Raw genomic sequence first — 15,659 nt, forward strand, 5'->3', positions numbered from 1 at the left:
TCATCTTGACTAATCAGAGAGATGGTGCACGCGGGAGAGTTGGGATTGTGTTAATTTAGCTTTGGAGAGGCCGAGGAAACAGCGTGCACGCCACAGAAGTCACTTGGGCGTTAGGTGCTGGGAGAACCACAGCGTTACCCGGCGTCCTACCCGCTCCCCACGGGGCGGGGCCACTCACAGGGCACGGTGTCGCGCAGGAACTCCCACCACTGCCGCAGCGTGGAGTCCCCTATCATGTGGACGACGCGGCCGGCCAGGCAGCCCAGGACGCTGTCAGCAGTGGGGAAGGAGCGGCTGGAGCAGGACAGCGAGTGCCACACGTGCCCGTGGTAGAAGCCAGAGGGCTTTGCGGCGGGGAGCCCAGGACTGCACGGGGGCCGAGAGGACAGGGCTACGGAAAAGGAGAAACCAGAACACAGCTGACATTTCCATATCATAAAATTCCGGGCTGTCTCCTATGTACTTTACATAGATTACCTCATTTACTTTTTTGCAGAAGCCCATGAAGTACAATGCTGATCTCCAGTCACAAGTGGGGACACGGAGGCCCCGGATTGTTAGCAATGTACTTGTGGTCAAGAACAGTGACTGGCAGAGATAGCATTTGACCCAAGAAGTCTGACTTTGCGTCACAGATTACTAGCCATTATGCATACTGCCCTGGCAGGAGAACTGGGGCTCAACTCCCAGTCAAGAAAACAAACAAACAAACAAACAAACAAACAAAAACCCTAAGTCTATTCCCCACCCCCCACCCGCCCGGTCCCCCGCAAGTGCCAGCCCCACTCACCCAGGCTGCTGTTTCCCGGGGCCGCCCTTCTGACTTGGATGGGAGAAATGCCCTGAGGAAGCACCTGGTCTGTCACTTGCCTGGAGAAACACCGAGAGTGAGCACTGAGTGGCTGAGCAGGCGAAAGCCAGAATCCAGTATAGCAGTGTTTCCCAAACTTCTCTCAGGATGAGAATCACCTGGTGGAGTTGTTAAAATACAGGTGATTCTCATCATGAGAGAAGTTTGGGAAACACTGCAGTATAGGAATGTGATGGTGGACTTGTAAGGTCTTCTCTGCCTAAGTCCTAAAGGAGCGTGAGGCAGTTACAGTACAATTAGCACTTTTATTTTATTTTATTTTATTATTTTATTTTATTTTATTTTAATTATTATTATTAGTTTTTAAACAATAGGTCAGCCTCTGACCATCACTTTATTTTTTATTTATTTATTTTTTTCATTCGGAATAACAATAGGTCAGTCTCTGACCATCACTTTATTTTTTTTTAAATACCGGTAAGTCTTTATTGTTCATATTATTACAAATGTTCCTTATTTTCCACCCCCTCCATTAGGTTCCCACCCCACCCTCTGCCCTTTCCCCACTCCCCATTGTCCTCATCCATAGGTGCACAGTTTATGTTCAGTCTCTTCCCACACCCCCCTCTCCCCTTTTCCCCAAGAATCGTCAGTTCACTCCCCTTCCATACCTCTGATTCTATTATATTCACCAGTTAATATTGTTCATCAGATTTTTTTTTTAATTCCCTTGGTTTTTAGATTCACTTGTTGATAGTTACGTATTTGTTGTTCATAGTTTTTATCTTTATTTACTTTCTCTTCTGAAAGAACCCCCTTCAGCAATTCATATAATTCTGGTTTGGCGGTGATGAACTCCTTTAGCTTTTTTTTATTAATGAAGCTCTTTATCTGGCCTTTGATTCTGAGTGATAGCTTTGCTGGGTAGACTATTTTTGGCTGTAGGTTCTTGCTATTCATCACCTTGAATATTTCTTGCCATTCCTGTCTGGCCTGCATGGTTTCTGTTGAGAAATCAGCTGACAATCATATGGGCAACTACCTGCTTTTCTCTTGCTGCTTTTAATATTCTCTCTTTGTCTTTTGCTCTTGGAATTTTAATTATGATGTGTCTTGGTGTGGTCTTCTTTGTATTCCTTTGTTTGGAGTTCTGTGCGCTTCCTGGACTTGTAAGTCTAATTTTTTCACTAGGTGGGGGAAGTTTTCTGTCACTATTTCTTTCAGTATGTTTTCGATATCTTGCTCTCTCTCATCTTCTGGGACCCCCATAATTCTGATGTTGGTTTGCTTGAAGTTGTCCCAGAGGTTTCTTACATTATCTTCAACTTTCTGGATTCTCTTGTCTTCTTGCTTCTTGTCTCCTGGCTCTTTATGTTCCAAATCTTTGACTTGATTCTTGCAATCTTCCTTTCTGTTTTTCGGACTCTGTATAATATTTTTTATTTCAGACAATGTATTCTTTATTTCTTGTTGATCCCTTATTATTTCTTGTTGATCCCTTTTCATCTCCTCATAGGTCTTATCGACCTTTTCTAGGAAATTCTTGAAAAATCTTATAAGCGTGGTTTTGAACTCTATATCCAGTCTCTTCTTTTCCTCCATTTCTTTTGTTTGTGATCTATTTCCTTGTCTCGGCATTTTCTCAGCTTCCCTGAATTGGTAGGGTGGCTTTGTGTGCTAAGGTGTCCTATATGGTTCAGTGAGTCAGCCTCCCAGTTACCTGAGGTGGACAGTCTTGGTGTAGCCCTTTGTGGGCTGTGTGTACAGTCTTGTTGTTAAGCCTTGCTTGTTGTTGGTATCACTGGGAAGCGTTGATCTCCAAGCCAATTGGCTATGAAGATCAGAAGTGTCTCAGCTAGGAGGGTTTCTGTATTCTGCTTGAATGGGGCTGAGTCTTGGGGTGGCACAGACAAGCTTTGTTGAATCCTGCACAATTGGTTGCAGACAAGCTTTAGATTCCTGTCTGCCCCTCCCTAGGAGAGTCTATTGGCAGCGAATGAGGAAGCTCGTCACTGGAAGGGCCTCTGTGCTCCGCTTGGATGGGGCAGAGTCTCGGGTGGTGCAGACAAGCTTTATTCAGCTCCTCCCTCCGAGGGTCTGGTTTCTGAGTCCCGCAGTAATGGCTGCTGGCTTCACACACCTCCGAGAGATCTCTGCCCACTGCCTGACAGTCTGGCCTCTCCCTGTCTGGGGCTGTCTATCAGTGCAATAGGGTGGTTCTGTTTTCCTTGTGAACAAGAAAGCCAGCTGCGCATTCGCTGTCTGCCCTCTCCTCGCAGGGAGTAAGCCTATAGCGAACTCAGCCTGCCCTTTCCGCACTCCACAAGCAAGCCGGCAGCGAACTCTGCAGCCGCCTTTTCGCACACACAGTTCTTCGCACCTTCACAGTTCCTGAGGTTCAGCGCGCCTTCTCTCTCTTTCCCAGATGGTAGAGCCTCCTCTTAGCCAGCCGTCTGGCACTTCAGGGTGATGTTTCCCCTGTTTTTCAGTTCTAAATTCAAATTTGTTGTGGTAGGCTGCATTTGGGTGTCTACCCTATGCCGCCATCTTGGTTTCTCCTCACAATTAGCACTTTTAGAGGGAAGCAGTTACAACCAAGAATCAGAAAAAAAAAAGTGATAGAGGAAAGAGAAAATCTTATCAGGAACCTGGACTTTCTGCCATCAACCTACCCAGGAGCTCCCCGTTTACTGACAGGCCAGGTGAAAGAACAGCCACACGGGATCGCGTAGTTCTCCGATAAAGAAGGATGCACAAGCATGCCTGGGGAGAGAAACACTGCCCCAGCCAGATTAACGTCAACACTCCCACATCACAGAGGTAGCATGTGCACGTGATATAATGGGACGAAAAAGTAACCTGATCTTTGTGGCCTTCTTCCTCAAACCCATAACCCACCTTTCATCATAAGAAAGACATCAGGCCGAAACTGGTTTGGCTCAGTGGATAGAGCGTCGGCCTGCAGACTGAAAGGTCCCTGGTTCAATTCCGGTCAAGGGCATATATCTTGGTTGCGGGCACATCCCCAGTAGGGGGTGTGCAAGAGGCAGCTGATCAATGATTCTCTCTCATCGATGTTTCTAACTCTCTATCCCTCTCTCTTCCTCTCTGTAAAAAATCAATAAAAAATATATATATAAAAAAGAAAGACATCAGGAAAATTTCAATAGAGAGGGATACTCAATACAATTAACCAATACTTCTCAAAACTGTCCAAGTCATCAAAAATAAAGTAAAAGAACCTGTCACAACCAAGAGCCTTGACAACTAAATGTAATGCAGTATTCTGGATGGGATTCTGGAGCAAAAAAATTGCTATTCGATTAAAATAGCAATGTTTGCCTTGGCCAGTTTGGCTCAGTAGCTAGAGGGTCCTGAGTTCAACGTCAGTGAAGGGTGCACATGCGTGGGTCACAGGCTGGAGTTGGCTGGTCAAAGATTCTCTCTCATTGCTGATGTTTCCATCTCTCTTCCTCTCTGAAGTCAATAAAAAAATATTTTTTTAAAATAGCAATGTTTAGCTTCCTTTTATCTCATGAAAGACACACATTAATTACTACAATTCTGTGACACACCAAAAAAAAAAAAAAGCCATATTTTTTGCTGATCTGACAAAAAAATAGATATAATTTTGATTCATTCACACTCGACAGCTATTGTTATGTTGGCTGTTATTTTTTGTTTGTTTGTTTGTTTGACAGTCTAGGAAAAAAGGTCAGTGCCCCTGACTAAATAGTCAGGTATTATATGTTTTAAAAATTCTTCCAGCTCACCTTTGAAAATCACTGGGTCAAAACTAAAGAAACCTAAATAGACTATAGACTTAATAATAATGTATCGATATTGGTTCATGAACTGCAACAAACATAGGAGAAATTATGGGGGGAAACGGGAATTTCTGTACTGTCTGCTCTATTTCCTTGCAAATCTAAAACAGTTGTAATTCATAAAGTCTAGTAGTAAAAAAGTTCCACACAGATGTCAAAGAGAAACAAAGATATTTGTCTACAAAAGTCTTACGCCCCAATATTAACAGCAGTTTGATTCATAATCGCTAAAACTGGAAACAACCCAACTGTTCAAGAGGTAAATGGGTAAATAAACTGTAGTATATCTGTACAATGGAACACCATTCGTCAATAAAAAGGAAAAAAATTACTGATATGCAGCAACATGGAAGAATCGCAAAAACATGTTACTGAGTGAAAGAAGCAGATACAAGAGTACAAACTGTATGATTCCATTTCTATACAGTTCTAGAAAAGGCAAAGCTAATACCTACTTTCAAGAAAGCAAATTAGTGTTTGCCTGGGGCTGGAGGAGGATGAGGAAAATTGACTGTAAAGGGACACAGGGCCTCTTTAGAAGTGGTGGAAATGTTCTATTTCTTGATTGTGGTGACAGTTGGTGGGTGTACACATTTATTAAAACTCACTGCCCTGGGCCTAGCCAGTTTGGCTCAGTGGATAGAGCATAGGTTGCCGGCTCCTCCCGGACTCGTGTCCCTGGTCAGAGCTTATGCAGGAGGTAACCAGTGGATGTGTTTCTCTCTGTCTTTCCCTCTCTCTTCCACTCTCTCTAAAAATCAATGGAAAAATATCCCTGGTTGAGGATTAAAAACAAAACAAAACAAAAAAATCTCATTAACCTGCACATTTCAAACAAGACTATTTCATTGTGTATAAATTATACTGCAATAAAGCAGATTAAATGTTTTAAAAATTTCATCAAAACAAAAACTCGGACCATAGGAATGTGAGTTGCTGAGGAGGCAATGATGAAATAAATAGCTATTAAATAAGAATGAATATTTGAATGTGTGAACTGCTATCTTTAGAACTGATGGACGACAGTTCCAGTGAGGCTGGAAATACTGTTGGGCAATCTTTTTGTTTCCACTGTGCTCCCATTGTAGGATACTTGAGATTGGGAGAGACATCTTTCTTACCTCATCTTTATTCCTTCAATTCCCAGGCCCGGGAAGCACCTCCTAATCAACAGGGGCTTTCTTAACATTCACTTCTTTATCAGTAAACATGTCAACCTCTGCACCCATCCTCACTTCCTGCCCTCTCTACTCAGGAGACGTGACACTGTATCCTAATGCTACCTCCTTCTGCATCTTTTAGATTGTGCTACCTCTTTTCTCTCATAATGTAAACATAATCACATCTGCTCTATTGAATAAACTGCCTCTTCCATCACCTCTTCCTATCGCTGCAACTCTGTCATGTTCCTTTCCTTCATAGGACAACTTCTTAAACCACCCATCTGCCTTCTTTTCCTACCTCCTATGCCCATTTTAAAGTTTACTTTTTTGTGTACCCAACATCCTGCTCTACAGGATCTTAATGCTTTGCCAGGTTTGAATTAGATCTTTCTTTAGATCTTAAATTTTCCTGACATTGATTTTTATGCATATACTCTAGAGTTCAGATATAATTATATTATTTTATGTTTATTTACTATTCAACATATTCTCCATTGGTTTGAATACTATTATGTTTAGGTAAAGTTAGTTATCTTCATGGATTTAGTCTATTTTATGATTTATTTAACTGTGCCTAAACAAATGCCACATTTCATGTCAAGAGACCTACCTAAAATTATTTCACACAAAATATTAATATTGAAATATAAAGAGAAGAAAAAAATATATACCATGAAAACACTAAACAAATGAGCATTGTTATAATATTCATAGTGCCAAAATTAGAACTTAAGACAAAAAGCAAGAAAGTAACATTAATATTTTACCATTAGCATAAGACAATCACAAAGCTGAATATACTTAACAACGTAACCTTGAAAAGTATAAACTGAAAACAGCCTGAATCACAAAGAGAAATAATCAAATCTACAAACATAGTATGATGCATTCATGTCTAAGCTAATAGATTGAGCAGACAGAAAAATTAGTGAAGATATACATGTTTGGAATAAAAATGTTAACAATCTAAATCAAATAGATTCAGAATTCCATTCTGAAGAAATAGAGAATACAAGTTATTTTATTTATTTTTAAAAATATATTAGTATTGATTTTAGAGAGGAAGGAAAAAGGAGAGAGAGAGATAGTAACATCAATGATGAGAGAGAACCATGGATCGGCCACCTCCTGCCTCCCACAACTAGACACGTGCCCTGGCCAGGAACTGAATTGCAACCTTCTGGTTCATAAGTCGATGCTCAATTACTGAGCAACACTGGCTGGGCGAGAATACAAACTATTTTTAAGAAAATATAGACTACAAACAAAACTTAGTAATTTACTGGGTCACAGATAAAATTTCAAAGAATTAATATCAGAAACCTTATTTCTAGAGGGAGAAACCAACTTGGTGGCATAGGTAAACACCTGAATTTGCTGCCTCATACAACAACTTCAAAACTACAACTAAAAGACCAAACGAACATCATTCAGAACCACAGGAAGGCTGGCTAAGTGGAAATTCTACAACTAGAAGGAAAGAGAAAAGCACACTGAGACTCAGAGGAGCTGCAGAAGGCAGAGGTACGGAGATGTGCAGAGAGCTGGCAACTGAGTACGTGGTTGCCTTTTCAATCTGGAGGGAGACACAAGCTCCTGAACTCCAGTTCTGGGTGAGACTCTGGGAACCCAGACTCATACGGGGAGAAACTGGACTGTCTGGCAGTGGGCGGAACTCGAGGGTGGTTTTCTCTCAGAGGTGCTTGCAGCATTTACCAATGGACACTGAGACCTGGGGGCCTCTTAGGGCAGAGCTGACGGGAAGCCATTGCTATTTGCTCTGCCCAGAGACTCTGCCCCATCCAAGCTGTGCACAGAGGCTTTTGCATATGAATGGCCCGGTCCTTTGAATTCTAAACTTACCTAATAAACTGCAGCTGAGTCAGAGAGACCCAGAACATCCAAAAGAAGGCCCAAGGCCCCACAGCAGCTTGCATTGCTTCACAGCTGGGCCTCATCTGGGCACCTCCAAAACCCAAACAAAGAAGAGGAATCTGCAGATCTCTCCATAGCTCCTGCTGGGTGGCCTCAGGCAGAGGCTAAATTAGCACCTCCTTGGAGATCCAAGAGCCAGTGTACCCAGGGGTCAGAGTGGAACCATCCAGATTACAGCTCCTCAGATCCATAAGGGACACACTCAGGGGGTATACTCAGTGAGCACCAAAGCCTCACTGAAGCAAGTCTTGCCTCATAAGGCTGTCTCAAATGAGGACAGTGAGGGGGGTAAGGGCAGAGGGAGGGGTGGGAACTGCGTGGAGGGCAGCTATGGCGGGGGGAGGGAGGAGAGGAACAATTGTAATAATCTGAACAATAAAGATTTATTTAAAAAATAAAAAAATTAAAAAGAAACCATATTTCTAGTCATAATGCAAATAAATTAAGAAAAGAAATAAAGATAGCTACCTCCCTACCTTATATTCAGAAACTAAACATAATTTCTAAATAATTCATGAATTAAAGAGAAAAATCACTGTGTAAATTACAAGCCATATGAAAATATATAAAAATGAAGTTTTCATATACAAAAATTTAAAGAATATAGGCTAAAGCTGTACTCTGAAAGAAATTTATAGCCTTAACTATTTTCATCTCATATAAGGAAGATTGATAGATTGGTGAATTGTTCTAAATCATGAAATTAGAAAAAAAGAAATAAGGAACTATAATGAGGTATTCCACATATGCTTACAGAAGATGCTGTTCCCATTGGGCGCTCTCACAATTACTCCTTCACCAGATTCCATCCCACTTTGCTAGAGGCTGCTGCCTGCTCCTGCAGGCCTGCCCCAGTTTTCTGCTTAACACAGGGCTGCTTGCCTAAAACTCTACACTTTCAGTAGGCATACTGTCTCTGCTAGTTATTACAGGCCAGTGGTGTCTTGATAGGAATATCTTTTCATATTAATAAATATAATTCTATATTAAAAAAAAGAAATACATCATGAAATAAAGAGAACAAATATCAAAGATACTAGCAGGAACAAATGAAATAGAATGAAGATTCATTTTTCTGATAATATGGCAGAACCAAGTAGTCATACCAACCCTTTTACTGAGAACCACTAAAAATTCTGAACAAAAAAACCCATCTTCAATGTTTTTGAAAAATAGATTTTTAAATAGTTGAAGATCTAACTAAACAAGGAATTTTAATGTATTTATTTTTAGATGAAAATCTAGGGGCAGGCAGGAATTTGAATAAGTAAATGAGGCACTCAAGACACGTTTGCCCTGAGATTATTTGCTCTGTCTCGAACATCTTATCTCTTACCTTTCTGGAGAATTCCTATTTTTTTTCTTTAAACCCCAGATCAATTGTAACCTTCCTTAAATGGATAGCCTGACCAGTACATATCTGTTTAGAAATGTCTGTCAGGTAATAGGTGCTCAATAAGCACCTGTTGGATGAGAGTATAAATAAATGAGTGATAAACTGGGGAGGGTCATTGTGTCACAGGGACGATATTTAGAAAGAAGGATGTGGCTTAGGGTTGGTACAAGCTTCCCTGCTCATGTTTTCTTACCGTGCCAGCAGGGACTCATCATGCAGAGTGGTCACATTCAGGTAACTCCCACTTGAGTGCCCAACTAAAGAGTTGCAGGGCAGGGTAGAGGGCTGAGCACAGAACCAGAGTTCACCCGAATCCACATTTCTGTACTGGCAGGTAGGCCCTCTTGTTCCAATGGACAGAGGGTCGACATTGCAAACCACAGTCTCTTCATTTCCCGTGGGTCCGCGGAAATACCCTCTAAAATCAACAGTGGCTCTTTTCTCTCTCCAGATCCTTCGCAGCACCCCAACGGCCTCGCTGGAGTGGATCAGCCGCACTTGCACCTGGGCCTGCCCGGCCCAAAGAAGGGGGAAGGACAGCAGGTATGTGCCATTCTCCAGATCCTGGACGTCCCCGGGGACCCCTGCCTTCACGTCAGGACCCAGCAGCTGCGCTCGAAACAGATCCCCGCCGTGGGTCTTGGGCCTGCCCCGATGGTCTCTGGCAACAAGGATGGCCTCCAGGCAGCCCCCCAGGACATAGCTGGCCTGCGCAGGGCCCCTCAGGTGGTAGGTGGAGTTCTTGGGGCTGGTGGAGGCCAATAGGTCCTTTTCTTCTTCTGGGCTTGAAGGCCAGTACAAAAGGTGGGTCAGGTTGCCAAACTCCTGGGAGACAGACTCCAAGACGGAGGGCGATTCTGTGGGCTTGGGGGCAGATTTCAAGGCACAGCAAGGTGCTGGGGGACGAGGGGTGGTGCTGTCAGGCCAGGGCAACTTGAAGTAGAAGATCTGTGGGTAGAGAAAAGAGAATCTGTCAATGGTTTATGTTTTCTTCACCTTCTTTTAGGAAGGAGATTTCCACTCACCAAAACCAGTCCCCTCTGCCAGGGGTCCTATCCTGCCTGCACCAAGCTGTCTGTCATTCACTAGCCTAGTGTCTGAGTCATTGTTAAGACACTTAAAAGGAGCACCTCCTGTGAAGATGAAGTTGTGTCTATGGATCTCAACTGTATCCCTTATCTCAGCCTTATTCCCTCCACTACCACCCTCATCCCCATGCAACATGCACAGAGGTACGTGCAGGCCTACATCTAATTGTCATATCTCTTACCTCCCAGAACCTGGCATTCTGGTTAAGTGTCTTCTTTTTTCTCCCTATTTTCTCTCTCCCCCCCCCCCCCATCTCCAAACTAGATTTCCAAGAGAGAATTGGAGGTGGGCAAGTCCATTTACTTGGTGCTGTTGAGGGTTAAACAAGCAGGAGGTTAGACTGTCTCTTAGGGAGCTCCCTCTCTAATTGGGCTCAGTGGACAAAAGAAGCAATTGGACCACAGAAACTATTGGAAAAGGAAGAAGCTGTAGAAAGTCAGAGACAGAGGTGATGGCTGGAACAAGAACTGATCTATGGCAGATTCTTTTCTAGGAAGACATGGTGTTTGCTATGACAGAGACTCTCCTCCAGGGGCCCAGAGCTCTCTGGTGTCACATTTCACAAATACAGACCAGGAAGAACAGCAGAGGGAGGCCTTATTTTGCGTGGGAGATAGAAGAGTGAGCCTAGGTGCCTGACCTATCAGATACTTATTTATAGCCACCAATAGCCCTTCTATTCAAGCAGTGTGATTCAGAAAAGAAGCAACCCCCCAGGGACACATCTCAAAGTCCATGGCAGCACATGAGGGCGTATTTGAGGCTGAAATCTCTGTTTTGATTTCTGGAGGAAAAAACACTCGAAACATTGGCTTCCCTCCGGGCTGGAGAGAAGCAGGATTCAACATCATAGAATCTGGGCTTAGATCCAGTATTATGTGGTTTCTTGGGATGCTTAGCCCTCACAGGTCTCGGAGGAAAGTATTATCTGGTAAGGTGTCTGGTCCTGATGGGGCCTGTGTACAGACCCTCATCCTGGGCTAGGAGAACATCAGGGCAGCGCTAAATTGGCAGATCACGTCAGAATGGCTTCTTGTACATTTTTTAAAAATTGTATCTGGTTGGTTATATATATATATATATATATATATATATATATATATATCCAACCAGATACATACATATATATATCTTTTATTGATTTTTTTACAGAGAGGAGGGGAGATAGATAGAGAGCTAGAAATGTTGATGAGAGAGAAACATCGACCAGCTGCCTCCTGCACACCCCCTACCGGGGACGTGCCCGCAACCAATGTACATGCCCTTGACCGGAATCGAACCTGGGACCTTTCAGTCCACAGACCGACGCTCTACCACTGAGCCAAACCGGTTTCGGCTTCTTGTACATCTTAACAAAGGGCAGAAATGTGCCAGGGAACACGTCTCATATTCCCAGCAGCAGAGACTGTTTCGCCTCCTGTTGCTTGCAGATTCTGCCGGCACACAAAGGGTTCTGAAAATCTGAACCGACCTGCAAAGTGGCCAAAGGTTCTGTTATGGCAAATTTGAACATATCTGAGAAAGACCAAAAGCATCAGTTCAACATGAAGAGAATTATTAGTTGGGGGAGGTTCCATGAAAATAATTATTAGCTGTTTTGTTATTCCTATGTCATATGCACATTACATATATTCTTTGGCATGTGAAAAATATCCTATATAGGCCAAAACCGGTTTGGCTCAGTGGATAGAGAGTCGATCTGCAGACTGAAAGGTCCCAGATTCGATTCCGGTCAAGGGCATATACATTGGTTGCGGGCACATCCCCAGTAGGTGTGCAAGAGGCAGCCGGTCGATGTTTCTCTCTCATCAATGTTTCTACCTCTCTATCCCTCTCCCTTCCTCTCTAAAAAAATCAATAAAATATATTTTAAAAAAAGAAAGAAAAATATCCTATATAATAAAGAGGTAATATGCAAATTGACCCTCATACCCTCACATCGCGAGATGGCTGGCCCCATGTCATCACAAGATAGCCACCCCCATGTAACCACAGTATGGCTGCCTCCATGTCATCACAAGATGGCCACTCCCATGTCATCACAAGATGGCTGGCAGGGGAAGGCAGTTGGGGGGGACCAGGCATGCATGGGAGGGAAGTTGGAGTTAATCAAGCTGGCAGGGGAGCAGTTAGGTGTCAATCAGGCTGGCAGGAGAGTGGTTAGGGGGGAATCAGGCTGGCAGCCAGAGTGGTTAGGGGCAATCATGCAGCCAGGCAGGCGAGTGGTTAGGAGCAAGTGAAGTATTCCCCCAGGTCTGGGGAGTAGTGAGGATGCAAGATAACAGACACTGACTTTCCGTTCTTCCCCCAGGTCCTGTCCCTCAGCACCTCAGCCCCTGGCTCAGGCTCCACCACCACGTCTCCTGTCACTACCACGGTCCCCAGTGTGCAGCCCATTGTCAAGCTGGTCTCCACTGCCACAGCTGCACCCCCCAGCACTGCCTCCTCCGGCCCCGGCAGTGTCCAGAAGTACATAGTGGTCTCTCTTCCCCCAACAGGGGATGGCAAAGGAGGCCCCACCTCCCACCCTTCCCCGGTCCCTCCCCAATCCTCAGCCCCTTCCCCACTTGGGGGCAGTGCCCTCTGTGGGGGAAAACAGGAAGCTGGAGATAGCCCTCCTCCAGCTCCAGGGACTCCAAAGGCTAATGGCTCCCAGCCCCCTGGATTTGGCTCGCCTCAGCCTGCCCCTTGATGCTGTCACACAACTGCCAATCTCTCTTCCCATGATTCTCTCTCTCTCTATTTACACACACACACACACACACACATACACACACACACACACACACACACACACACACACACGGTGGAAGGAAGTAGTCATCTGCTTCCCTCACCTTAACTTTCTTTTTAGATATTGTACAGCCAGTTCCTCATAATAGAAGTTTGGCTCACTCATCTAGGGGAAATGATGAACGGCATAGACCGATGAACAAGAACAGACCCGGAGACAAGGAGGCATAGATCAGACTGTCGGACCTCAGAGGGAAGGTAGGGGAGGGTGGGGATAAAGGGAAGAGATCAACCAAGGACTTGTGAGCATACATGTGAGCCTAACCAGTGGTCAAGGACAACAGGGGGGTGGGGGCATGCGTGGGGAGGGGTGTGGGATGGGAATTGGGGGATGAGGACAAATATGTGTTACCTTAATCAATAAAGAAATTAAAACAACAAAAAAAAAAAAAAAAAGAAAAAGAAAAAGTTTGATTCGTAAAATAAATAAATATACAATAAAAATAAAACCAATGGAAATATTTCCTTTGGCGAGGATTAATGGGGGGAAAATTTTAAAATAACATACCCTTTGAATGTGTAAGCAACCCCCTTTTTCCAGACTCTCAGAGTACAACCTCATACCACTGAGGCCACAGAATCTCTCACCGTTGTTTAGTTGTTGTTGTTTTAAAATATTTGTGTGTGTTTTTATTAATTTCAGAGAAAGGAAGAGAGTGATAGAAATGTTAGGTCGGAGGAATTCCAGAAGCTGATGCATGCAACCGATGGTGACCCAGATAACAGACTAGAAGTTCACCAGACAGGTGGTGACACAAACGCTGGTCCCTTCCTGGAACCTGTGACGGGCCAGTGCTCCAGGCAGACGGTGGCGCAGATATTGGCTCCATTCCTGGAATCCCTGCCCGAGGCTGAAATTCCACCCGCCCTCAGCTCACGCCCTCCACCCTCACTGACACCTGTATAAAAAAAGTGCGACTGGCCGGGCAAACCCTTTTGACCCGCCTGGACTGTCTCTCTTTGTTCCCTGCCCCGAGAACCTCACAAGCAACATCGATGATGAGAGAGAATCATTGTTAGGTCGCCTCCTGCAACCTAGGCATGTGCCCTGAATGGGGATCCAACCGTGACTTCTGGTTCACGGATCAATTCTCAACCACTGAGCAACACCCCTCATTGTTACCTTGTTCCCCGAATGCCACGTCTACATGCTGTAAGTGTTAATTGTTAACATGGCACAGTGTTTGGACAGGCTCAAGACTTGGACTGATGAGAGGGCGCAGTCCGCTCGTGGCCACATGCAAGTCCCCAGCTTGCAGGGCAGAGCCATCCCAGCACAAGGATAGCCAACAGCTGTAGTTGTAGGCTTGAACCTATGTGGTCCAAACATGTGGCCCCACGTGCCTAAGTGATATAGGCTGCAGGGAAACAAAGCTTGATCAGGTGCAGGTAATTGAGTAGGGTCGAAACCCACGAGAATGTTGTCAACATCTTGACCACGCCCTTACTATGTCTTGTGGCATCTGCTATCAAGATCCAGCTTGTACGGAGTCCGAGGTGCTGTCTCTCCATGAGGGAGCTGCGTCCCACTAGACCCAGCTTTCATTCTGTTGTCTGTCTTTTCTAAGCCTTTCAGCCGCCCCCTCTCAGGGTCACTGAGCCTGGCTGAGCTGGCGCCTCACAGAAGGCGCGCTGGGGCTGAGTATGCCATGGCCATGCCAGCCCGCCACAGGTAACCACTCTGTGCCTACCAATTTAAAAGAAGTATGTGTCTCTCCATTTTATTCTTTTAAAAATTATTTTTTTATTGATTTCACAGAGAGAGGGGGAGGGAGAGAGAGATAAAAACATTAATGAGAGAGAATCATTAATTGGTTGAGTCCCACACAACTGCTTCTGGGAATTGAGCTCGCAACCTGGGCATATGCCCTGACCAAGAGTTGAACTGTGACCTGGTTCATAGGTTGATGCTCAACCACTGAGCTATGCCAGTTGAGCTCTGTTTTATTCTGAATTCAAATTCAGAGATTTCCCTGCATTGATTTCCTCCACCTCCCTAATTTACCACAAATGAATTTCATGTAAATCCTACCCCCCTTTCATGTAACACCTCCTCCTTTGATTCTAAGGTACAATATAAAGTAAGCTATAAAATGGCCATTCTCTGGAGCCTTTTCTCAATCCACTGAGATTTTGCTTCCTGGCAATTGTCAGTTTGGCTCAAATAAATTCAGAAAAATTCTCTACAGGTCTTTTGTCAACAGTAAGAAATTAGGGTCTCCATGCCAACGCCCTCCATATTTTTAGAATAAAGACCAATATGTGAACTTGCTGTCCTGAGGTTGAACCACTTTTGAGAGAAACCAGAAGAAATTCATATTTTCATGTGAAATCTCATACTGTTTAAATATCAACAACCCATTCAATAACCAATTGTTTTAAGCATGAGTTGCAACAGGCCAAACAAAATGCATCTATAGCTACATTAAGCCCCCAAACTCCAGTTATGATCTATGGACAGACGGGGAAATGCCTTCTCTTCCAGGTATTCCTAGCTTCTTGTCACAGCCAAGTTTCCCCCAAACACCACAGAGGTTACTCCAGCCAATTGACCACTTTCCTTTTGGACAGGGATTTTTTTTTTTTTTTTTTTTCTTTCTTGAATCCCTGATTTTCTGTGCTTAAAACGCAGGGCTGGACACCAC

At 44.1% G+C, this 15,659-nt stretch overlaps 1 protein-coding gene and 1 long non-coding RNA gene across 3 annotated transcripts in view; both read right to left on the reverse strand.

The window, feature by feature from the left end:
• LOC118702839 (NXPE family member 3-like) overlaps positions 1-15,659 on the reverse strand; it is a 56,087-nt gene that overhangs the window by 11,817 nt on the left and 28,611 nt on the right. Inside the window, exons 3-5 of one of the 2 annotated variants that reach the window (XM_036409308.2) lie at positions 9,326-10,080; positions 791-870; positions 179-391 (exon numbers count right to left, since the gene is read on the reverse strand). In XM_036409308.2, the coding sequence (XP_036265201.1) occupies positions 179-391; positions 791-870; positions 9,326-10,080 (1,048 nt within the window). The remainder of the gene's footprint in view (positions 1-178; positions 392-790; positions 871-9,325; positions 10,081-15,659) is intronic. The other variant, XM_036409309.2, reaches the window with a different exon arrangement.
• LOC123651148 lies at positions 7,047-9,317 on the reverse strand. Its single transcript, XR_006739648.1, has 2 exons — positions 8,152-9,317; positions 7,047-7,124 (listed from the first exon to the last, which is right to left on the reverse strand). It is a non-coding gene; the product is annotated as an uncharacterized LOC123651148 (long non-coding RNA).

Source organism: Pipistrellus kuhlii, unplaced genomic scaffold, assembly GCF_014108245.1.
Source record: "Pipistrellus kuhlii isolate mPipKuh1 unplaced genomic scaffold, mPipKuh1.p scaffold_m20_p_4, whole genome shotgun sequence".
Lineage (NCBI taxonomy): Eukaryota > Metazoa > Chordata > Mammalia > Chiroptera > Vespertilionidae > Pipistrellus > Pipistrellus kuhlii.